The sequence below is a fragment of the Trachypithecus francoisi genome, unplaced genomic scaffold, assembly GCF_009764315.1.
Source record: "Trachypithecus francoisi isolate TF-2019V2 unplaced genomic scaffold, Tfra_2.0 Lachesis_group8, whole genome shotgun sequence".
Lineage (NCBI taxonomy): Eukaryota > Metazoa > Chordata > Mammalia > Primates > Cercopithecidae > Trachypithecus > Trachypithecus francoisi.
Window position 1 is genome coordinate 79,523,064 of NW_022681473.1, and position 25,959 is coordinate 79,549,022.

A 25,959-nucleotide genomic window follows, 5' to 3' on the forward strand; every position below is an offset into this window, starting at 1 on the left:
CCTGGGTTCAAGCGATTCTTCTGCCTCAGCATCCTGAGCAGGTGGGACTACAGGCGCCCGCCACCACGTCCAGCTAATTTTCGTATTTTTAGTACAGACGGGGTTTCACCATGTTGACCAGGATAGTCTCGATCTCTTGACCTTGTGATCTGCCCGTCTCGGCCTCCCAAAGTGCTGGGATTACAGGTGAGCCACCACGCCCAGCCTGTTTCTTTAAAAAATTGTTTTGTAATGTAAGTGGAGGATAATACCCTACATATTCATTAACAACAATAATAGTCATTGGGAAAGAGGGCGTGGTGGTGATTTACGCTGATGACAACCATACCTCACTATAGAAAAAAGCGAGGCTTTTTCTGCTCTACTTTTATTCAGTAGAGTATTGTAAAGATTTTACAGAATGTCAGAGCTGGATAAAAGTTCCTCATAATTATAGGAGTGGAGAGAGGAGAGTCTCTCTTTCTTCCTCTCATTTTTAAGCAAGAGCTGTACATTTTCCAAGAAAGTTTGTTGTTGTTGTTGTTGTTGTTGTTGTTGTTGTTGTTGTTTTAGGCGCCTCTCAAAAGGGGCCGGGTTTCCTTCTCCTGAAGGCAGATGTTGCCTCTCGAGCGCTCCGATTGGTTCAGCGCACTCTAGAAACACTGCTACCGGGGAGAAACTGAACCCCAGGGTTGGGAGCGAATTCCAGCCTCCGGGGCTGATAAGCGAGGCATTAGTGTGAGAGAGACTTTACCCCGCCGTGGTGGGCGGAGGGCGCGCAGTGGAGCAGCAGCACAGGCGCGGGTCCCAGGAGGCAGGCTCTGCTCGCGCTAAGATGTGGAATCTCCTGCACGAAACCGACTCGGCTGTGGCCACCGCGCGCCGCCCGCGCTGGCTGTGCGCTGGGGCACTGGTGCTGGCGGGTGGCTTCTTTCTCCTCGGCTTCCTCTTCGGTAGGGGCGCGCCTCGCAGAGCAAACCTCGGAGTCTTCCCTGTGGTGCTGCGGTGCCGGCACTCGCGGGTCGGCTGCGGAGTGGGGTCCAGTTGCTGGTCTTCCCCAGGGGCGGCGATTAAGGTCGGGTAATGTGGGGTGAGCACCCCTCGAGTTAGGAGGAGGGTAGCTGGGAACGGTGCAGGGCTGAGTTCTAGACAAGCTGCTTGTAGGACAGTCACTCAGGTTGAGGGTAGGACAGAAGGAACCTGAAACTGGGCGTAGGAAGGTTCCACGTGCTGGAACCCTGCAAGACAAGGCACTTTTAAGGGTTTAGGACGAGCGCCAACCTCTGAGGGCTATTGAACCAGGCCGCCCAGGGAGCTGTGCACCAAGACTTGTTAAGGTTTTTACCGGGTCGTACTGTTTCAGGTGTACGGTAGAATTCAGGACATTGCTGCAAAGGAAGTTGGTTTTTTTTTCTCTCAGTGCATTCTTTCTTCCTTGGAAGTAACAGAGGCAAGTTTGGGAACTGTGTGAACCAGGTCAGCGATCCGGACAGATCTCTACCAGCAGGTCTTTTGCGGTTTTTCCTGTGTACTGATTTGCAGACTTAATCCTACTTTCTAAAAAAAAAAAAAAAAAAAAAAGCAGAACAGCACAGGCGAGCTCAGACTCTTATTAAATTCCAATTTTGGCTTTGCCACTTCTTAGTGACCTTGAACAAGTTACCGGGTCCCTCTCAGCATTAGTTTCCCTATTTTATGATGAGGATAACATTATCTGTAAATTATTGATAATAGTAAAGAATATAGCATGTAAATCTCCTAGCACAGTACTGGGATTTTAGCCACTTTATTTCTTCTTTTACCAAGATGCTCCTCATTGGACCTTAATGCACAGGACTAGTCTAAGGTATCACCAGGTAGTTCACTCCTGCTCGGAATTCTTGACCCTCTTTTAGGATTTAGAAGAACAGGGCATGGACCAGATGGGTTTAAACAAATTCAATCTCTTCCACTAGCTTCACCTTGGGGTTGTTAAAAGATTTTTAAACCACACACTGTGCTCATAACATTCTTCATCTCTTAAAAGGATTTTACTCTTCCTGGTATTGCCCTCACTTCCGTCCCTGTATTCCCTGCTCAGTGGCTGACACAGAAGAGTTCTTTATTGATGCCCGCCCCGCACCCCCTAGGATTCTCTGCTCTCCCCTCCCGCTACGGGCCTCCATTCTCTTTATCGTGTTCATTTTTCAGATCTCAGTTCAAGCATCTCATCCTCAGTGTGTTGTTTCTTGATCCCTCACTCTAATCCAAGTCTTTTTGTTTTATGCACAGGTGGAATCTTATTTCCGTTTGTGTCCAATCATGTATTTTAATATGCATGTGTATATGTATGTCCATTTGTATGCATGCGATTAAGAACTAGCATAATTATAATTGGAAAGCTCCATGAAAGCTGGTTGGGTGCTAATTTTGTAACTATTTTATTCCCAGATCCTGTAATTTCTCTAAATAAACCTTGGAATATTGCCTTATCTCCTTTAGGTTAAAAGCCAACTGTAAGGTCTAATGATTGCAGGATCTAGCTATCCATTGCTTCTGGCTGCTTATGCATGCACTGGATGTCTGGCAGAGAGGTTGGGTAAATTGTAGTTTCATTGTAGCTGTCTGAACTTGGATTTCTCAAGCCTACTTCACTGGAAACACAAACTCTCACAGCAGTTTGTCGTAGTTTCAGAAACAGGGAAAATTAGAAGTCTGAATTGCCTTCAACACTTGGAAATAATTTATATATTTGAAATATATTCATGGTTAATTCATCATAAAAATGTATCAAATGCTTATTCTGAGTCAGCAGAGGAAGATAGAAGCTTTATGAAGGTAGAAGGTGAATCTCCTTTTTGCCTTCATTTTCAGAAGATCTTGTTCATACCCATTTGTTGAAACATTAATGTCATTTTATTTTGGTACTCATTATCTCATAAAACATTTCTTAGAATAACAGCAATACCTATCATTGATGTTAGATAAAAAATATTTTTCATTTGGTTTGTAACTTAAAAATCTGTTTGCATGATTTTTTTTTCAGTGAAAGTAAGCAAGAGAAATTAAATTTCAGGAAAACCTCAATGTCAGAAGTAATGTTGATAATTTGTGTTTTACAAATGATACATACAACAATAATGAATAATAAATCCTTTCTATAGGCTCATATCTCATGCCTATTTTTGGATGTATTTTTCAGGATGGTTTATAAAATCCTCCAGTGAAGCTACTAACATTACTCCAAAGCATAATATGAAAGCATTTTTGGATGAACTGAAAGCTGAGAACATCAAGAAGTTCTTACAGTAAGCACTTTCTCGAAAGTTTATACGGACAAGTTGTTAGAAAAATTTATCATTCTGTTTTGGTCCAATATTTTATATAGAGGAACTGGCCTTTTTTCTTAAAGTTTTATTTATTAAAGATCTTGTATCACATTTCATCTGAGGAGGACTATACTTTCAGCTAAAGTTTGTCATTGCAGAGGTTTAGAGCAGGAGTCAGCAAACTTTTTCTGTGAAAGGGCCAGCCTTTGTAGGCCAGCTGATCTGTGTCACAGCTAGTCAGCTCTGCTATTGCAGCACAAAAGAAGTCATAGAAAATACATAAACAGTCTGTCAGTTCTGATAAAACTTTCCTTATAGGCACTGAAATTTGGATTTCATATAATTGATGTGTCAAAAATATTATTATTTTTAAAACTGATTTAAAATATGAAGACTATTCTTAGCTTATGGACTATACAGAAAGAGTTAGTGGGCCAGATTTGGCCAGTGGAACCTAGTTTGCTGATTCATGCTTTAGAGAAAGACAGTGCATTTCAGTTAAAAAAAAAAAAAGGACTTTGAGTTAGAATTGAGTTTGAACTCCATCTTTGCCTATTGATACTTTGGATGAATACTTAACCTTTCTGAGCTCTCTTTTCCACATCTGTAAAATGGGAATAATGATCTTATTATGATATGAATGAAGTCAAAGGGCATATATTTGGCATATTTTAAAAGCCATCTCCCTAATTCCTGAAATAGCTATTTCCAGTGTAGAACAAAAGAGATAAATAAGTAAATTGAAAAAGCAACCGAAAATAAAATACTTATATAGAATTACTATATATAATTGGTTAGAATACTTTTCTTTCTTCCTTTCTTTCTTTCTTTTTTTCTCTCTTTCTTTCTGTCTTTCTCTCTTTCTTTCCTGATGGAGTTTTGGTCTTGTTGCCCAGGCTGGAGTGCAATGGCGTGATCTCAGCAAACTGCAACCTCCGTCTCCCAGATTCAAGCGATTCTCCTGCCTCAGTCTCCTGCGTAGTTGGGATTACAGGCATGTCCCACCACACCCAGCTAGTTTTGTATTTTTAGTAGAGACAGGGTTTCTCCATGTTGGTCAAGCTGGTCTCAAACTCTCGACCTCAGGTGATCTGCCCGCCCTGGCTTCCCAAAGTGCTGGGATTACCAGTGTGAGCCCCTGCACCCAGCCCAGAATACTTGTTTTTTTCAAAGCATGAGATCCTTTTGTGAATTTTTACAAATTGACTTAGCTCATGTGTCAAAAAATACTTGAAGTCCTTCTAATGATTGCAGGATTCCCTGGTGAATAAAGGTTGTAATTCTAAAAGACCATTTTACACACATACACATAGGTGTGCGTAGATGTGCACACATATAATCATACAAACACATATGTATTTGTATTAATTACAGCAAAATTAAAAGTATAAATAAAAATTGATAGGATAACTCTGAGGTCTTTGAAAGGACCTTTTAAATGTGAGACTCTGAAGCTCGAACTTCTTTATCTTTGTGGAAACCTCTCCTCTGCCTGTTGCACTTTTTCCACTATAATAATGTATAGTAGGTATAATAAAAGTGGAGGTCTGGTAAGGTATGGTCTTTACTCCTGGACAGAGCTGCTGTTCCAGCTTTCTTCCTTTCCCAATGTTAGTGGTGGAAGAGATGCAAGTTACTCCAATTTACCGTCCATAAAGTCGGTAGCAACTTCAGTCCCTGCTTCTTCAGAAGAAGGAATTCAGCTGGGGGCAAAAGCAGAAAAAGAGACTGAGGCAAGTTCCAGAGCAGGAATGGAAGTTTATTTTAAAAGGTCTTATAACAAGAAAGAAAGAAAGGTACGCTTGGAAGAGAGCCAAGCAGGCACATGAAGGTGAGAGGGCAAGTGCCCCACTTAACTGTGATCCTAGGACTTTTTTAAGCTTGCCTCTTTCCCATGATTCTTCCCTTAGGTTGGGCTGCCCTCATGTGCAGAGCCCTGCTAACCCTTGGGAAGTGCGCGCCAGCAATGTGTGTAGGAAAGTATACACAGGTCCATCTGAGGCTCTCTTCCTTTTTCTGATGGAGTGTACCTGGAAGATTATACTATATCATTTTTGTCTCTAACACTCATGCCCAGGAAGTTGCTTCTCCCTGGAGTCTGCATTCAATTAACAGTTTGGTGTTAACTGGTGGGGACCATCAAGAACTGGCCTCTCCCTGGCACTGCTGAATCATTTTTAGAGACAATGCGATAATTATTTAACAGAACAACACAATGCGATAATTGCTGAACTGAACAATCACCTGACATTCTAGTGGGTCCAGGGGAGAGGCCTCTCCTGCCTTGCTCCTGTCTAACTACCTGTAATACTAACTTGTGACATAGATTGACCAACAAAGAAGAAAAATAAATGCCTTTCTTTATTTCTCTTTTTGGACCGTCAAGCAAGATTAAGCACTCAGCTTCTTGTTTATTCTCCATGTCCCTAACCAAGCTCCTCTACCCAGAGGATATTCAGCATAAACACACAAAATAAAGAAATTGAAAGAATTCCCTCTCATTCCTCCAAGGACCACAGAATCTTCGAAGCCTCCTAAACTCTCTAGATTTCCAATTTGCCATTTGTCCATCAGAGAGCTTTTAATTAAAATATACCCATGGGTCAGGGACTATTAAGGCCTCTAACCTTCCATCTTGTCCCTCTTTATAATCCTTTGTTCTGCTCGTAAAAGCCCCCACTGTCTCTGAAATATCTGCCTCAGTAGTGAATGGAAGGATTAATTAGGAGCAGTTTTTTTTTTTTTCATTCTGCCTTGAGATACAGGGTTGTATGTGTTTTCCCTTCTTTGAAAACACCCAGTTGAATTCACAGATCTGTTTACCATTTTGCATCTCTAGAGGAATTTTTCCTTTTCCACCTTGTTTTGCAAGATAAGATTGTTTTAAAACGTGTTTTAGACTTTGGTCTCAGAATTTTACTGGTCTGTATTTGAATACAGATATATAGGCCCAATGAAATCACATATTAAACTATACTTCTCAATTTTTTCGTCACTTGAGATGTGTGTCACAAGTCATTTATTGATACTAGAATATCAAATTGTGTTAAAAAAAAAAAAGGTAAGAATAAGAATTTACACATTTTCCAGAATAGCAAAAATCCATTAGTAGATCTCTGTCAGACTGGTTTAAATATGTTCCAAGTATTGTCTTGTCACATTATCTCAATTATTATTATTATTATTATTATTATTATTGTTATTATTTTTCAGACAGGGTCTCACTCTGTTGCCAGGCTGGAGTACAGTGGCACAATCATAGCTCACTGCAGCTTGGAGCTCCAGCCTCCCCAGCAGGTAGCACTACAGGCACATGCCACCATGCTCAGCTAATTCCACCTTTTACTAAATGCCTTCAAGTCATCTTTAACTCTTGGAAACATTGCCAAATTATTTGTAAACAAGATGAAATGTACTGAAACAGAAATAACAGTAGCTCTGTTTAAGAACTGAGAAAATGTAGTCGGGCATAGTGGCTCACCCATGTAATTCCAGCCCTTCGGGAGGACAAGGCAGGCAGATTCCTTAAGTTCAGGAGTTTGAGACCAGCCTGGACAACATAACGAGATTCTGTCTCTACAAAATATTTTTTTAAATTATCTGGGCATGGTGGCATGTGCCTGTAGTCCTGTCTACTCAGGAGGCTGGAGTTCCAGGTTTTAGTAAGCTATGATTCCACCACTGTATTCCAGCCTGGCAACAGAATGAGACCCCACCTCTCACCAAAAAAAAAAAAAAAAAGCAAAAAAAATTCAGATAATGTGACAATACTAGAAACACATTTAAACCCAGCCTTACAGTGATATATAAACAGAATTTGGCTATTTGGGAAAATCTGTAAATTCTCATTTTATTATTATTATTATTATTTATTTATTTATTGCAAAATTTGATATTCTAGTAGGTTCAACAACTTGTGACACAACATCTCAAGTGATTAAAATCATTGAGAAGTGCTATTTAATACACAATCTAATTGAGCCTCAAGTCTTTGTGAAGTAATGAGACAGTGATGTTCTCACCATATATAGATGAGAAACTCAAGACACAGCTGGGGTTACATACTGAGTTAATGACAACACCTGTATAAGACCACTTACAGGATTTATGCTAATTAATTTATTTAGTATTTGCAATGGATCTTTTTTTCGTACTAATCTTTTCCAGGACGTGTTTTGTTCAAATGAGTGAGTCCCAACCCTGATAACAGCAAAATGTTGTTTCCTAGTTGGTAGTGACAAGACTGTTACAGGAAAATTCACTTACAGTAGCATAGCCTTATAATGATTTTCTCCCGCTTTTTTGTGAGTAGGTTCACGATTCCCCATAGTAATTCCTTTTGCTTGTAGGGACAGAGGCATAGCTGGCACTTGGGGAAATCTGCATCCTACATTAGTTACATTGCAGTTTGTGATCTTTGTAATATTCAAGAAAATAGTGACATGTTGGCTGTTTTTCTGTTTTCCCTGCAGGTGCTCACTGATAAGGGATAGAGACTCCTTAGCTGCCTCTTGTGTTTGTGCTCTTTTTGTTACAATATTTTCCATATTAGAAATTCTGTGTCAGATAGTTTGCCCCTAAACATTTACCAAATGAGGATTTTAATACTATTTTTGTAAATACTATTTAAATAACTTTAATATAATTATTAAAAGTAAACAAGTTACAGGAAATTCCAGTTTTAAAAAATTGAGTTACTTTAATTCATTGTTGATTCACCAAATGAAAAAAATTAAAACACATGTCAGAATGAAACTTGAAACTGGGATTATCATAGCCGTGTTCGTTATTAGTTTTTTTTTAAATCATCATAAGGATGGAATTATGTTGATTTTATAAAACTACATATTTAAAACTAGAATTTATGTAGTTCCAAAAGTTTATGAACTATATATATATATATATATATATATATATATACACACACACATATTTTCATGCTACATAATATCTTGTCACATATTTAAGGGCTTAAGTTAAAAATACTAACCAATGAGCTCTTCAGGGAAACAAGAAATTTCCCAGGAGGGAGAAATTTAAAACAATCAAAAGCACCAGAGTCTAAATATATTAAATGAGAAATTAGTCTACTGAAAATATTCCTGGTAGCCAAATTTTGGCCACATAATTTCTTTGTTAAAGATATTACTCTTCAGATTAATTATTGTCATTGATTTTAAGTGTGTTACTCTGTATTATAGATGAAGTGCTTGAAGTGCAAGAGATTCATTTTGAACTTGTGTCAGTATGTTCAGATTATTCTTTGAGGAAGGTACTTTATAAATGGTTGCTAGTCAAAAAGTTTATCGCTTGTCTATAATTCTCACTATTTAAATAAATGTAATTATTAGTAATTCTTGCCACGTCACACCTTGGTCTTTGGGATAGAATATTTTTGTCTGTTTCAATAATTTACACAGTGATATAGACAGAGAATTCCATGTAAGTTCCAAGAAGTATAGGTCTTAAGAAAGAATATGACACTTTATTAATCTACCATATGAGGTTATAGTCATAGGATTACACATAATGATACAAAGATCAATTTCTCCAATTTTTCTCTTGATTTAGTACAAATTAGAACATAAAAATTTCAAAGCAGACTTTGAAAATCTATTTCATGCAATAATAGTACTACTTTAATGTTTTAACATATCACATTTCAAAGTATTTTTGTGTAACTCTGCTTTATTTTGTTGATTTGGAATAAAAGTTGATTAAACATTAATATCTAACCAGTTTCAATTTTTGTTCACCAGTAATTTTACACAGATACCACATTTAGCAGGAACAGAACAAAACTTTCAACTTGCAAAGCAAATTCAATCCCAGTGGAAAGAATTTGGCCTGGATTCTGTTGAGCTAACTCATTATGATGTCCTGTTATCCTACCCAAATAAGACTCATCCCAACTACATCTCAATAATTAATGAAGATGGAAATGAGGTAAAAAATAAATAAATAAATAAAAGAAACATTGCCCCTATTTATTCTTTTTCAAATACCTTTATGAAATAATGTTCTATCCCATCTCTAAACATTAATAGAAATCAATATTATTGGATCTTGTGAATACCTTTAATATCTCATTATCCATGTCAACTAATTTCCTATGATGTTTGAGTTTAATGTGTTTTAGAAAGATTCTGAGAAATTAATGCTTGATAACAGTTGCTGTTTTTTTGTTTTTAGTACTACACACTAATATCAAATATGATATACTTGTAAACTTACAAGCATAAAAATATACTTTATAAAAGAGATTCTTTTTTTTTTTTTTTCAGATGGAGTTTCACTCCTGTCGGGCAGTCTGGAGTGCAGTGGTGCCATCTGGGCTCACTGCAACCTCCACCTCCCATGTTCAAGTGATTCTCCTTCCTCAGCCTCCTGATTAGCTGGGATTACAGGTGTGTACCACAACACCCAGCTAATTTTTGTATTTTTAGTAGAGATGGGGTTTTGCCATGTTGGCCAGGCTGGTCTCGAACTCCTGACCTCAGGTGTCCACCTGCCTCAGCCTCCCAAAGTACTGGAATTACAGGCATGAGCCACCACGGCTGGCCAACAGATACATTTTTGATATGTTTAATTTATAAAGACACTGCACAGATTTGGAGTTGCTGGGAAATTCAGGGATCCAGTATGCAGTTTGACCCAGCAAGTTTTTATTGGTACTTAATGATTATGTCTCAAATGATCAGGTTGAGCTCTGTGAGAAGAATTTGTGTGTGGACATTTGGAGAGGACAAGTTTGGAGGCAAAGTCTTTAGCATGGTATTTAAAGAATTTGCAATCTTGTTTGCAAGTTGGGGCATATACTTAAGAAACAGAAGACAATGCAGATAAATTGATATATTTATTATTGTGATATGTTCAATATGAAAGATCACAAAATATAACACACATTCATCCCTACTTAACATACCTTAGTTTTAGAGCTACCGTATGTAGAAGAGTCCATTTCAATTTAGGTAACTTCCTTTAGTCCTTTTATTACTGGGCACTCTTAATTACATATAGCTTGAAATATGTCCAGTTTAATCAGTGAACTGAAAATGTCATGTGATATAAGTACATATTTAATTTTTTTCATTATAGGTCAATAACCTCCTTTTATTGACTAATGAATCAATCTCTTCTTAATGATAAATATGTTGTTATGTTTTACAGTCAGTGATATAATTCCATACTAAATTTCCTAATGTGCTTGGAGCTTTTCATATTAACTGCTGTTCTCAATTATAAGTAGTTAACAATATAACTTTAAAAAATATTATTAAGCCAGGCGTGGTGGCATGTTCCCCTAATCTCAGCTACTTGGGAGGCTGAGATAGGATAATAGCTTGAGTCAGGAGTTGCAGACCAGCTTGAACAACATAGCAAGATTCCACTTTAAAAGAAAAGAAAAAAAAAGAGAAACAAACAAAAAACCCCTAAAATATATTATATTTAAAATGGAATACCATTACACATCATAGAGACTCAGGTTGTTAAATAAGGGGTGGCATATCTATAGTGTTAAATACCAAGGGGTCTTTAAAATATGTTCAGAAAAAATATTTAAAGATATAAAATATTGACAATGTTAAAAAGTATATATATGCTTAAGCCTCTGTTTTGATGTATCAGATTTGGGAATTGTCTAGGTACAATGCGGGAAAGAGCAAACATATAATATATTTTAGTTTATTTTTTAAGGTGAAGTCTTGCTAATGTTGTTGTTTTTTCTTCTTTTTTCCTTCCTCCTCACTTTCCAGTTTTGACTGTATCATTGATTATTTTATTTCATTATTTATTTTTGTATTATGAGCATTCATAATTTTTTTTTTTTTTGAGACGGAGTCTGGCTCTGTCGCCCTGGCTGGAGTGCAGTGGCCAGATCTCAGCTCACTGCAAGCTCTGTCTCCCGGGTTTACGCCATTCTCCTGCCTCAGCCTCCCAAGTAGCTGGGACTACAGGCACCCGCCACATTGCCCGGCTAGTTTTTTGTACTTTTTAGTAGAGAGGGGGTTTTACTGGGTTAGCCAGGATGGTCTCGATCTCCTGACCTCGTGATCCGCCCGACTCGGCCTCCCAAAGTGCTGGGATTACAGGCTTGAGCCACCGCGCCCGGCCTATTCATAATGTTACCAAAGCCTTTCAGAGAATACAAAATGAATCATGTAAAAGTTTCATTTGGGAAATTTTTCGATAGTGTTAGATACCTAGTTTCTTAATTTTTTAAAATTACATCATTAGTTCTTTTTTATTTTTATCCAAGTTATGTATGTACATAATCTCACAATGTGCATATATATATATACTCATATATGCACACAATTCTCCTGAGTGCCTTGCTTTTTCTCTGTTTTCCTCTTTCCAGAGGCAATCATTATTCAACTATAAGTTCATTCTTTTGATATTTACATCTATTTCTGTAAACTACATGCTTATATGCTTTTATTTCAGATGCAGGCATTATCTATTGACATTGTGACAAGTCAACTCCCTGCTCATCTCTTGGCCCCAACCACCAGGTTCTCTTACTATCTTCCATCTCCCAGTATAATTTAATTGGTATGAATAAAAATTCACAGCTGAGCTGTGTGGTAAACTGTGATTCCTTTTATACTCCTACACAAAACAGACAAGTTCTCCATCCTATAGGCAACAAATATGATTAGTATTTTTTTTGAGACGGAGTCTCGCTCTGTCTCCCAGGCTGGAGGGCAGTGGTGCGATCTCGGTTCACTGCAAGCTCTGCCTCCTAGTCTCACGCCATTCTCCTGCTTCAGCCTCCCCCGCAGCTGGGACTACAGGCGCACGCCGCCATGCCCGGCTAATTTTTTGTATTTTTAGTAGAAACGGGGTTTCACCGTGTTAGCCAGGATGGTCTCGATCTCCTGACCTCGTGATTTGCCCACCTTGGCCTCCCAAAGTGCTGGGATTACAGGCGTGAACCACTGCTCCCAGCCAAATATGATTAGCATTTTGTGGATCCTATCAGAATTTTTTATTTTTTACTTTATTATTATTATTATTATTATTTGAGACACTGTCTCGCTTTATCGTCCAGGCTGGAGTGCAGTGGCGTGATCTCGGCTCACTGTAAGCTCCGCTTCCCGGGTTCACGCCATTCTCCTGCCTCAGCCTCTCCAGTAGCTGGGACTACAGGCGCCCGCCACCGCGCCTGGCTAATTTTTTTGTATTTTTAGTAGAGACGAGGTTTCACCGTGTCAGCCAGGATGGTCTTGATCTCCTGACCTCGTGATCCGCCCGCCTCGGTCTCCCCAGAAATATTTTTAATGTATACAGAGATATTGTTTCACCTTTGATTATGCAGAAATAACATACCATAAAGATTGAACTATGTATTGATTTTATGTCACAAAATGTAAATAGAAATCGTAAACTAATATTGTTTTAGTTATACTCAGAATATGTAATTTGAGGCTACTAGTGCATTTTGAAAAGTAAGAAATACTCTAAGACTGAAATATAATCTATCTTTGATAAAATCAGCCAAAAAGTCATTTCCTTGACATTAAAAAACTTTTCTTGTTAGAATAGCTCATAAACTTGCTTTAAAATTCAGTGTGGCATAGTGGTGCTGCAAAATTGATTACCATAAAGGCAAATCAAGTGAGACAAGTCTGAATATTCCCTTGCCTGAAAGACATGCTTATATAACGACTTTGTTCCTTTATTGATTTTTATTGCACCTCAGCATAATATTTCTTTTAATTTTACCTAGTGATTCAGATGAGTTCATATGTGAATCACAGAAAAAACATGGGAAATTCAGAAGATGTGAGGATTTGGCAAATAGTAGTTGATATGGTTTCATTTTAGCTTCTATCAGTCGCAGAAGAGGGAAATAACTACTGCTCTAGTTAGTACAATGTAAAATCTGCCCAGATCCATTCCTCATCTCCAAATCCCTCCCATTTGTATTACTGCACTGGGCAAGACCTATACAGTATAATGTTGAAAAGAAGTTTTGATACCAGATATCCTTAACTTTCTTCTGGTCTTGAAGGAAATACCTTTAATTCTTTTTCACCGTTAATTATGATATTTACTGTTTTATTTTTCTGGTTATCTTAAATGTACATCCTTTCCATGTATACTAAAATTTTTTGCCATATGGATTTATATTAAACACATTTATCTTTGAGATCAGCATGCAATTTTTCTTTCTGGATCTGAAGATGACATTCAGTGATATTCTAATGTTAGAATAATCTTACATTTTTTGAACTTACGATATTAGCATTAGAGTTTTAAATTCATATATTGATATATATTCTGTTTATACTCATAGCATGTTTAGTCTGTGTGTTTGCAATCTATTTGTTGGGGTATAATTTCAATATTATACTTGCCTTCTAAAATGAGTTGGGTTTTTAATATTTTCTGAAATAGATTTTGTTGTAATTAAATTATCTTTTCCTTTAACCTTTCCAACTCAAGGAAAACCAGTTGGCCTTGACTCTATTTGTGGAAAATTTTAAACTACTGGTTTAATTTCTTTATTGGTTGTTATATGACTATTTTATGTTATATAACAATTTTTATTGTTTGTTAAATGGCTTTATTGTTTGTCATATGATAATTTTATGTCATATAACAATTTTTATTGTTTGATATATGACTTTATTGTTATATGGCTAGACAACTATACTTTTTTTTTTTTTTTTGACTGAATCTCACTCTATCACCCAGGCTGGAGTGTAATGGCACGGTCTCGGCCCACTGCAATCTCTGCCTCCCCGGTTCAAGCGATTCTCCCGCCTCAGCCTCCCGAGTAGCTGGGACTACAGGCACGTGCCACCACACCCGGCAAATTTTTATATTTTTAGTCGAGACATGATTTCACTATGTTGGCCAGGCTGGTCTTGAACTCCTGACCTCATAATCCACCCGCCTCGGCCTCCCAAAGTGCTGGGATTGTTACAGGCGTGAGCCACTGTGCATGGCCGATTTTCTAAAAAATGTATTCTTATGTCAGTTTTCGTAAGTTTTATTTAAAATGCATTTTCCATTTCATGTAAGCTTTCAAATGTATAGTATAGTTGTTCCTAGTATTTTCTTATCTTTTTTAATCTGTTCAGCATCTGTAGATGTGCCTCTTTTTGATAACTGATATTATTTATTTGTGCTTTTGCTATATTATTTTCTTATTGCTCCTGAGAGGGATATGTCGAATTTACTAGTGTATCCAAAGAATAAAATTTGGCTTTGGCAATCTTTTTTCATCTATCTTTGCTTTATATTTTATTAATTCTGTTCTTGTTTTATAATTACCTCTTTTATCTTCTTTGTGTTTACTTTGCTGTTCTTTGTAAAATCAATAGAATGCTTAATTTACTGATGTTGAGTCTTTCTTCATTTCTAATATGAGTATGTAGAGCCATAAATATTCCCTTTAACTTCCCTTTCCACTTCAACTACATTTCACAAATTTGGATTAGGAGTAGTTTAGTTATGATTAGCATCTAAATATTTTTTAATTTCTGTATTTTCTTCTTTGATCCTGGAACTATTTACAAGTCTTTTTTAAAATTCTGAATGTAAACATTGTTCTTGTTGTTTGTTTGATCTGATCTCTAAATTGAATATATTGAGATCAAATAATGTGGTTTGTAGGACACTAATCCTTTGACAATTGTTGAGGCTTCCTTTGGAGCCTAATATGTGCTCAATTTTTATAAATGTTCTGTGTTTCTTTGGGAAAAACATGTAATCTGATGGTTGTTTGGGGTAATATTTTATATTTGTACATTAGTTTGAGTTTGTTTATTATTTGGCTGAAATCTCCATTATCCTTAACGTGCTCTCATTTTGTCTGCTTCCTTTATTAATTAGAAAAAAATGTTAAGTTATCTCACCTCACTATAGTGGTGTCTCTGTTATATTATATATATAACTTATAATTTCATAAATTTATGTTATCTATAATTTGGGGACCTATTGTCATATGTAAACAAAATTAGAATTGTTGATAAAATGACAGACTTACACTTACGTAGTAGCCTTCCTTATCTCTTCGTAATGTTATTTGACTTTGCCCTAAAATTTTTTTTTAAAGCAAATATTTGTTTGGTATTTCTTTTTCAGTTTTGTCACTTTTAAACTTGCTTAGGTTTATTTCACTCCTTGTCAGCTAGTACACAGCTGATTTTATTTAGTCTGACATGCTATGCTTTTTAATTATTCTTTTTTCCATTTTCATTTATTATAATTCTGATATACAATATTTAGGTCACTTTTACCTTCCTCTAGTATGAATTTTACTCTTCCTTTTTTCCCCTAAAGCTTTGGTGTCATAATTCAATCAATATTTCTACAGTATATAAACCTTAGAACACTTTCACTTTCGTTATATATTACCAATTTATATGCATAATTTTAATTCAATCTTGTTTCATAAACTTGAAAAATATGTTTGTTATTATGATAGTAATACATTATTATTATCGTATACAGTCCTCATTTAATTTTTACCACACATTTGCAGTATCTTTCCTTTCTGATTCTCTTGCATCATTTTAGAAATTCTTTTAGAGGCTTCATTTGTTGTATGGTATTGTTTTGTTTATTGAACAATACTGTTTACAAATGTTCTTTGTTTTAAGTGAACACCTGTCGACCCAAAACTGTTAAAATTTGGTGGAAAAATGTGTTTTTCATATTCATTCTCAAAGGAAGAATGATTTTATAGTACACAAATTTGCAGTTTGACAGTAATTGCTGCTCAAAACCATGGAGACAATATTCTACTGAATTATGATTCCATTGCTACTGGTTTTTTTGGTGTTTCTTTTTTCTTTTTTTTTTTTTTGAGACGGAATCTCTCTCTGTTGCCCAGGCTGGAATGAAGTGGTGTGATCTTGGCTAACTGCAATCTCTGCCTCCCAGGTTCAAGTGATTCTCCTGCCTCAGCTTCCCAAGTAGCTGGGACTACAGGTGTGTGCCACCACACCTGGCTAATTTTTGTATTTTTAGTAGAGACGGGGTTTTACCATGTTGGCCAGGCTGGTCTTGAACTCCGGACCTCAGGTCATCCACTGGCCTCAGCCTCCCAAAGTGCTGGGATTATAGGTGTGAGCCACTGCGCCCAGCCTCCATTGCCACTGTTGAGAAGTCAACTGCCAATCTAATTTTTGTTCTGCTTGGGTAATCATGTATAATCTCTCTTTTGCAATTTTTATCATTAAGTACTATATTAAGTTTTGCAATTTTATTGTAATGGGCTGGGTAAAGATTATTTTTATTCATCTTGGTCAAGATTCACTGGATCTCCTGAATGTGAAATTATGGAGGTCGGGGTCATGATTTTTGGTAGTTTTGGAATGTTTTTAGTCATTCAAATTTAGGCTTTCTAAATTCTTTCTCTTCTCTTCCTTTGTAATTCCATATGTATCCCACACCTTCTCATTTTGTTTTTTAGGTGTTTAATATTTCTTTCATATTTCTCTTTTCTATGATTCTGTGCTACATTCTGAATTATTTCTTTAGATTTACTTCCTAAAACAATTCTCTATAGCTTTGTCTAAATATTTTTTATCCATACATTATTTCACATTTTTCATTTAGTTTTATTTATTTATTTCAATGTTCACAATTTGCATTTGGTGCTGTACCTCTGTATTTTTATTTCATTCATTTATTTATTTATTTATTTTGAGAGATGGAGTCTCGCTCAGTTGCCCAGGCTGGAATGCAATAGCGCAATCTTGGCTCACTGAAACCTTCACAGCCCAGGTTCAAGCAATTCTCTTGCTCAGCTTCCTGAGTAGCTGGGACCACAGGCACATACCACCACACCTGGCTAATTTTTGCATTTTTGGAGAGGTTTTGGTAGAGGGGAGGTTTTGCTCTGGAACTCCTGACCTCAAGTGATCTACCTGCCTTGGCCTCCAAAAAGTGTTGGCATTACAAGCACAAGCTACCGCACCTGGCCTTAACTTTTCTTTCTTTCTTTTTTTTTTTTGAGACGAAGTTTTGCTCTTGTTGCCCAGGCTGGACTGCAGTGGCACGATCTTAGCTCACGGCAACCTCCGCCTCCCAGGTTCAAGTGATTCTCCTGCCTCAGCCACACAAGTATCTGGGACTACAGGAGCACCATGTCCCGCTAATTTTGCAATTTTAGTAGAGACAGGGTTTCCCCAGGTTGGCCAGGCTGGTCTTGAACTCCCAACCTCAGGCGATTCACCTGCCTTGGCCTCCCAAAGTGCTGGTATTACAAGGCATGAGGCACCGTGCCCAGCCTGGCTTTAATTTTTATTTAAATTTTAGTTCAATATCATGTGTATGATACATACCATAAATACAGTCTTTGCAGCTGTAATTTTACTCTGTTCCTTCTGTTGGCTCTTTTCCATTGTACTTTGGAGGTGTTTGGTGATTTTGTGGCTCTGAGTTCTTCTCCCTTAGAATTTGGAAATTATTTAAAGCTAAGTTGAAGACTGATTCCTCCTGATCATTTCTCTTAGGCCCCAGGGAGCACTACAATCCTGGCACTGCTTTAAAATAAATATTTTAGCTTGAGGCATACTGTATAAATAGTGAATGAAAATCTACAGGGTTATGAATTATCTGGAACCCTTTTTTCCTGGTTTACCCTAAGCCATTACTTTCCATGGAGCAAGTTTATTTTGAATTTATCCTTAACCCTAAAGGATTGTATTATTATTACGATTATGTTCTTTTTTTTTTTTTTTTTTTGTCATCCATACTGGAGTGCAGTGGCGGCAATCTCTACTCACTGCAAACTTGCCTTGCGGGTTCAAGTGATTCTCCTGTCTCAGCCTCCTGAGTAGCTGGGATTACAGGCACATGCCACCACGCCCGGCTAATTTTGTGTTTTTAGTAGAGATCGGGTTTCACCATGTTGGTCAGGCTGGTCTCAAACTCCTGACCGTGTAATCCGCCCACCTTGGGCTCCCAGTCTCCCAAAGTGCTGGGATTACAGGCGTGAGCCACCGCACCTGGCCAGGATATTGTTGTACTTAGACCAGCTTTATGCACAGTCTTCTGCTAGATTCCATTATGTGAACCAGTTTTAGACTAACTCCTGAATCCTTTTCATGGGGCCATAGGCTTTGATAGATCCACCTAAGGCAAAGCCAAATTCCATGCTGCCTCTGAGGATTCTTGCTTTCATTTTATTTTTTTGCTTCTGAATATTCCTTACTATTTTTTCCAATTTAATTATAAACTTAAAAAGACATATATTTGGTTCAGTGTTTTTCATTCTTTTCAGTGCATATGCTGTTCAGAGAATCTAGATATGGCCATTTGTGGATTCCCCAATCATGTACTTTTTTTAAGTAAATTTAATATTTACTTTGTTCCTAGGTAATTATCTAAGCACTATTATAATGATTGATATTACCAAACAAAGTTACTTTTTATTTGGGGATTAAAATTTTTCTCCAAAATCAAAAGCTAGTCCTTATAAGTTCTTTCAAGAAATTCATGAAGTTAATTTACTTCTAACCTTCTGTGAAGCAATTACATATTTAGGCTTTTATTTACACTAGCTTGGTATGTATGCCACTTACAAAAAATCAATTTCTAATTCTTCCTTCTATCAGTATACAGGTTACAATACACAATATTCCTTTCAGAAGAGTATCTTTTTACCTCTTCTGAGCTTTTCTTTCTATAGTACTTACTTATTTTATGATTGTTGTTTTTTGTTTGGTTGATTTTTAGTTATTGGTGGGGGTTTTTAGCTTTGTTTCCTTGAATAGATCTTACCATTTTGAGGACAAAATCTGTGATTTATTCATCTCATGAATTCCTCACAACTTCTAGCACAGTGCTGGGTATCTGATATCATCAGAATCCTGAAGGATTCATTCACCCTCTACTGACATAAAAGATAATATGCATTGTTTATGTTTGATTATAGTAATCAAACTTTAACTGATTTACTTTTGATTATAATATTTTGTTTCTCTAGATTTTCAACACATCATTATTTGAACCACCTCCTGCAGGATATGAAAATGTTTCGGATATTGTACCACCTTTCAGTGCTTTCTCTCCTCAAGGAATGCCAGAGGTAAAACACAGTGCAACAAAATAAAAATGACAAAAAGAAGCCTTCCTCCACTTCATACGTTCAGCCAATAATTAAAGGGTTATAAAGGGACTTTTGATGTAATCCAATTAATTTTTTCCACATTTAAGTAATGAGAATGTCTTCGTAAGAAGGAGGAATATTGATTATATTTTATTCATAGTATTTTTAAAGATACAATTTACTGCAATGAGATGCACAAATCCCAAATGCACATTTATTGATTTTTGACAAATGCCTACATCTGGATGATCTGCACCCTATCAATGTACAGAATATTACTTTTACTTCAGAAAATTCCCTTATGCTTCTTCTTAATCAGCTCTACACACACCAGATATCTTTCTTTGACATTTTTGCCACCATAAGTTAGTTTTGCCCATTCTAATTTTTCATTTTTTTTGTTCAGTCTGTGTTTTCCTTTGTTGAAAAGAGATTCTTAATTTTGATATTGTCAAATTATTTTCCTTATGTTTTTGCACTTTGGGCTTTCTTTATTAATATTCTCCTTGTTTATTATTTACAGTGATATAACTGCATCACTTATGTATACCAAAAATTAACAATAATTTTTTATTTAAAATAATATTAATATTACCAGATTGAAGCTAAACAGAAATGACCAAATAATATATGATAGCAGAAAGTATAATGAATCAATTTAATTTAAAATAGCTAAAAAATATAAATTATACTTTTAAAATCTTAAATGAATGTGATCTCTTGAAGAAGTTGAAGTGTGAAGTGTGAAATTGAAGAACACTAAAATGTATTGAGCAGTGAAAAGATTATGTATAAAAAAACAGGTTGACCAGGTGCGGAGGCAGGTGGATCACCTGAGGTCAGGAGTTTGAGATCAGCCTGGCCAACATGGTGAAACCCCATCTCTATGAAAAATACAAAAAAAAAAAAATTAACCAGATGCGGTGGCACACACCTGTAGTCCCAGATACGCCAGGAGAATGGTGTGAACCCGGGAGGCGGAGCTTGCAGTGAGCCGAGATCGCGCCACTGAATTCCAGCCTGGGCGACAGAGGGAGACTCCATCTCAGAAAGACAAAACAAAAAACAATTAAACTGTTTACTTTTCTGGATGAGAAAACATCATGTTATAAGGAGAAGATTACACCTAAATTAGTTTGTAGGTTTACTACATACCCAATTAAAATCTTCCAAATAATTTTTGGACTTTGACATTACTATTAATCATAAGAAAGAATTATAAAGATCATTGTCTCTTATTTCCTTCAAATAGACTTAAAATCTTCCAGATCAATGGCTAAATAGAAAGAGCACACATGTTGTATGGGTTTGCTGTTTATGTTCAAATATCAGATGAGTTTGCTGATCGGTGTTCCTCACTGGATCATCTGTAACCCAGCCAGTGGAGTGTTAATTCAAAACTATGTGTGTCCGTATGTGTGTTTAAAACATTTCACCGGCTGGGCGCAGTGGCTCACACCTGCAATCCCAGCGCTCTGGGGGCAGAGGCGGGCGGATCATGAGGTCAGTAGATCGAGATCATTCTGGCTAACACGGTGAAACCCTGTCTCTACTAAAAATACAAAAAAGTTAGCCAGGCGTGGTGGCGGGATACTGTAGTCCCAGCTACTCGGGAGGGTGAGGCAGGAGAATGGCGTGAACTCGGGAGGTGGAGCTTGCAGTGGGCCGAGATCGCAACTCCTGACCTCAGGTGATCCGCCTGCCTCCGCATCAGGCCCACCTGTTATTTTATACATAATCTTTTCACTGCTCAATACATTTCAGTGTTCTTCAGTTTCACACTTCACACTTCAACTTTTTCAACAGATAACATTAATTTAAGATTTTTAAAGTACATTTCATATTTTTTAGCTATTTTAAATTATTATTTAAATGTATGCACTTCAGCCTGGGCGACAGAGCTAGACTCCGTCTCAAAAAAATAAATAAATAAATAAAAAATAAAAAAAAATTCACGCTTTCACGATCAGTAATCTTTGAATTTACGTCTGAATCCTGTGAAATAGGAAATATGGGACTCTGCTTTATGATGTTTAAAATTAGCAATTTGCAGTGTTGATAAAATATAGGCTATTCTAGTGGTTCTCAAGCTTTAGTGTCTGTCACAATAATGTGGATGGCTTGTAAGACACAGATTCTGCTTTCCACTTCCTAAGTTTAATGGGGTGGAGCCTTAGAGTTTGTGCTTGTAACAAGTGTGATATTGTTTCTGAGGGTTCAAGGACCATCTTTGAGAATCACTGGTTTTGCCTCCCAATTCTATCTCTATAAATAAGAGTTAGGGAGATGGAAGCTTAAGGAAACAAAGAAAATTCCAGGCTAAGAGGTGCAAGATTCTATTTATTCACAGTCATAGAACAATGGATGGTACAGTGTAAATTGTACAAGAAGGTCTTTGTCTAAAAACAAAGCTCTTTGCTAACTCACAGTGACAACTTGCATTTGAGAAGTGCTGAGAGGGAATATCTGTCACACTTGTTTTCATTTTCAAAGTTTACTCTCATTTTTAAGCTAATATCTTTTTCAGTTTTCTCTCCCTCACAATTTGTTTTGTGAGAATTGCTGATACATCAAAGGACAGCCATATTTAGAGACATTTAAAGGTATAGTCTCCTCAAAGTTATATTAAGGGTAAATTTTATGTAGGATACTTACACTAAAAAAATTATTTTGCTTAAATCAAATTGGTTAATGACTTTGTAGCCACAGTTAAAATAGAATAAGAGTGTGCTCCAGAGAGGGCTAACAATGATAAATCAGAAATATAGTGTTATGATTAATAGTGCATTAATATTACATTGGTCTTAGGAAGAAATACAAGAGCTAAATGTAATCCTTTTACAGAGGCAAAGATTCAAATGTCAGTTTCCCAATCAGATTCACATTTTATTTAATATTACACCCACTTAAGCTCCAGTTCACCATTTGTATACTCTATTTAAATGCTTTTTTATACTACTTATCACCTTTTAATATAATGTATGCTTTGCTTAGTTATTAAATTTAATACTCATTATCATATTATCGCATCCACGTTACAGGAAATCCCCAACTTAAGATGGCTACTTAAAATTTTTTGACTTTATGATGGTGCAATAGCCATACTCATTCAATCCACTTCTCAACTTACCATGAGGTTGTGTCTGGATAAACCCACTATAAATTGAAAATATCCTAAGTCAAAAATACACTTTAGACGTATAATTATTTTCAACTTAGGTGAGTTTAATAAGACTTAATCCCATTGTGACTGAAGGAGGACCTGCTGTGTCAGTTCCTTCAAGGGCAGAGATTTGTTGCATTACATAAGGCACTACCTAACACATAATACATTTTCACCAATTTGTCAAATGAATCCTAGAATCAGCTTGGAGACGATTCTATTTTAATATCTCATATATATTTGTTGTGTACATGCTATGAAAAATGTGGTCAAAAAGGGAAACAATAGCCAAAATAAAATGATAGGATTTTGGAAATCATCTGGGACAGGGTTTTCAAACTGGGCTGTGTAAAGACTTTTGGAAGGCAAGCATGACAAGGTTTTAAAGAGATCAGTTTCCAGATCATTAATTACCCTGTGTACTTTTTCATGGTATTGAAAGCTAGCCTGTCATGTGGTCCTGCTCCCTATTTACAAGCATTTTCACCTTATTTTACAAATGAAAAACATCTCCCACCCATTCTAAGTCAATATGAAGCATTTCTCTGTGTTGTAAAAATCTCTGGGGCTCCAAAAAAAAGAGACAATTAGAAATATTGTTTTCAATGTTAAGATAATGAATGATTCTAATAGCTGGGTAACAAATTCTTAGCAATTCAAAGTTTACAATTGAGCAAAATTGAAAGTAAACCCAATTGAGTTTCCAGCTAATATCATTAAAATACACTTGTATGAAAGATCAATTTGTGATTTTCAGATTATAACTTGAAAGAAGTTTAAATAAGTTAGTGACAATTCCATAACACATCTTTCATTCCTATCCATGTTTTCTCAGAACTTACTATATAAATTGAACTGTTGTTGCTGATCCATCTCATTCTAGCAATAATTTGTTCACCTACTGAACAAATGTGTTAAGATAATGCTTCACTGTCCCACTCATTGCATTAAGATATATTTCTAATCAAATATTAGGGTTATGCATTATTTCTAAGAATTGCAATGATGTTGTTAGATTTAATTTGATACTACTAGTAATTACAATTATAACTATCTTATTTTTGAGACCAAGTCTTACTCCGTTGCCTAGGCTAGAGTGCAATGGTATGATCTCAGCTAACTGCAACCTCCACCTCCCATGTTCAAGCAATTCTCGGGACTCAGCCCCCAAGTAGCTGGGATTACAGGCGCTTGCCACCACGCCCAGCTGATTTTTATGTTTTTAGTAGAGATGGGTTTTCACTATGTTGGCCAGGCTGGTCTTGAACTCCCAACCTCAAGTGATCTGCCTGCCCCAGTGTCCTAAAGTGCTGGAATTACAGACATGAGCCACCATGCCTGGCCTATAATTATAACTTACTCCTGAAGCTGTTTCTTAACACAATCTATCACAAAAATAAATATTTTTTTAAAAAAATTGACATATAGATATACTGATTCAAGGAAATTTGACAGTGATTAATAAAAGACTTTCAAGCATACTCATATTTAAGGTAATAGATTCTAGAATTAAATCTAGAATGCTAGTTGATAATTATGGAGTGTTCTCTTGGGATCAACATCTGTGAGAAGGAAAGCTGGATTAGGCAGAGGGAGAAGTCACCTTGCAATGCCAGCTCAAGGATAGCCTTGGCTAAGCCTATAAGGAGGTCTGGAATAGTTTCTCAGAATTATCCTATGTTAGACTGAGATGTCCAGGTCTCTATACCCTCACATCAATCAGTCACTGAATGTGTAGCATTCTAGGAAGGGACATGACCTTGAGCAAGGGGGCTGTCTACAGCTGAGGTAATCCTTGAAGGGGCTGACAGATGAAGGTTGTCTGCAGAGAGGCTTCCCTGAAGCTGGAGCAAAAAGTCCCTCATTGACCATGAACCTGGACAGCTCATCCTAGTGCCCAGTACAAATATATTTTACTTTACAGTAAAATTCTGTGGAGGAAGGTGGACAATATACAAGTTCAAAAAAAAAAAAAGAGATGACAAAACTTTAACTGTAAAGAAGAGCATGTTCATGTATTTTTTAAAATTGATGATGTTGAATAGCAAAGAAATATAGTTTTTAAATTCCTTTGGATTGATATAAAAGTTATATACAATTTCATCTAAAAATGTTAATATTTATAGTAAGCTAGATATTGCATGCTTTGCAGCTACTTAGTGGTATGATAAAACATTTAAAATTTTAGATGAAGGGGTACACTGCCAACATTAATTTAGGGAACAGGTGAGCAAAAAAAGCTTGGAAGGTCACTGATTTAATCTAGCAGGTCATTTAGCAAATGAGAATATTGAGACTCAAATATGAGCTAAGATTTGCACATCATCACATTAATGATTGAAATTAGACCTATAAACCAGTGATGTTACCTGTCTGTTTTTCTTTACTTGGTAGTTGTTAAGAAGCATTAAACTGCTCCCTGTGAACACACTCTGAAGAAGGAAAGATCTCATTAAGGGCTTCTTAGCCTAGGGTATCTGGACCCCTTCACGTTGCGTGCTGCAATGTGTTTATGTATAATACTTTTCTGTGGGAGAGTGCTTCTGTAGCTTCAGCTTCATAGCCACTAAATGTGGGACAAATACAAACAGATATTACTTAATTCATATGCTCTAGCCCATCTAATTTCATTCTCAATTTAAATTCATTTTTCCCTTGAATCTCTTCTTTGGAGCTCATGCATTTCTGACCCTCTTGTGTGCTCTAACCTCTTCCCTCTTTCAAAAATGTCCAACAGTCCCCATGCAGAAAAACCTCCTTGTTTTACATCTGACTTACATGAAGTCATTCCTGATCTCAACAGGGCGATCTAGTGTATGTTAACTATGCACGAACTGAAGACTTCTTCAAATTGGAACGGGACATGAAAATCAATTGCTCTGGGAAAATTGTAATTGCCAGATATGGGAAAGTTTTCAGAGGAAATAAGGTAAAAAATCATCTTTTCTCTCCCTCATAGTGGGTTTTACATGTGTAGAATCATTTTCTTAAAACTTTATGAATACCATGATTTTCTTGTATTCTGTGATGTGCCCATGTTACAGACAGGTGGGCATAAAGCTTACATTTACTAGGTTATATCCCAGGGTTAAATTTGATCATTGGAATTTGACCAGTGCAGATGGTTAGGGTGAACAGAACAAATTTTTCTGTGCTTACAGGTTATGCTGTGGCCTACGAAGAAACATGCACTGGGTTTATTATTAAGTTTCAGTATTTCTGTTTTAAATATTTTCTACAAAAATATTTACTAAATTAAATTGTAGTATGAATTGTTATAAATAATGAGGGAAAACAGTTTACACATAGCAAATTTAAATATTACTCTCATTTTATTTGTTAATAAATATATTTTTCTTTTTAGTGGGAAATTAAATTTTAAAAAATTCCCTTTCGACTATAGAACAATAGGAATTTGGCCTGTGGGATCTACT

At 36.4% G+C, this 25,959-nt stretch overlaps 1 protein-coding gene across 2 annotated transcripts in view; it reads left to right on the plus strand.

Moving 5' to 3' along the window:
- Positions 1-558: 558 nt before the first annotated feature.
- Positions 559-25,959, plus strand: part of FOLH1B (folate hydrolase 1B) — a 69,713-nt gene continuing 44,312 nt past the window's right edge. The window contains exons 1-5 of one of the 2 annotated variants that reach the window (XM_033205826.1): positions 559-932; positions 3,161-3,266; positions 9,047-9,233; positions 19,240-19,341; positions 25,329-25,454. In XM_033205826.1, the coding sequence (XP_033061717.1) occupies positions 815-932; positions 3,161-3,266; positions 9,047-9,233; positions 19,240-19,341; positions 25,329-25,454 (639 nt within the window). In that variant the 5' untranslated portion in view covers positions 559-814. Of the gene's footprint in view, positions 933-2,484; positions 2,558-3,160; positions 3,267-9,046; positions 9,234-19,239; positions 19,342-25,328; positions 25,455-25,959 lie in introns of those variants that run through there. The other variant, XM_033205827.1, reaches the window with a different exon arrangement.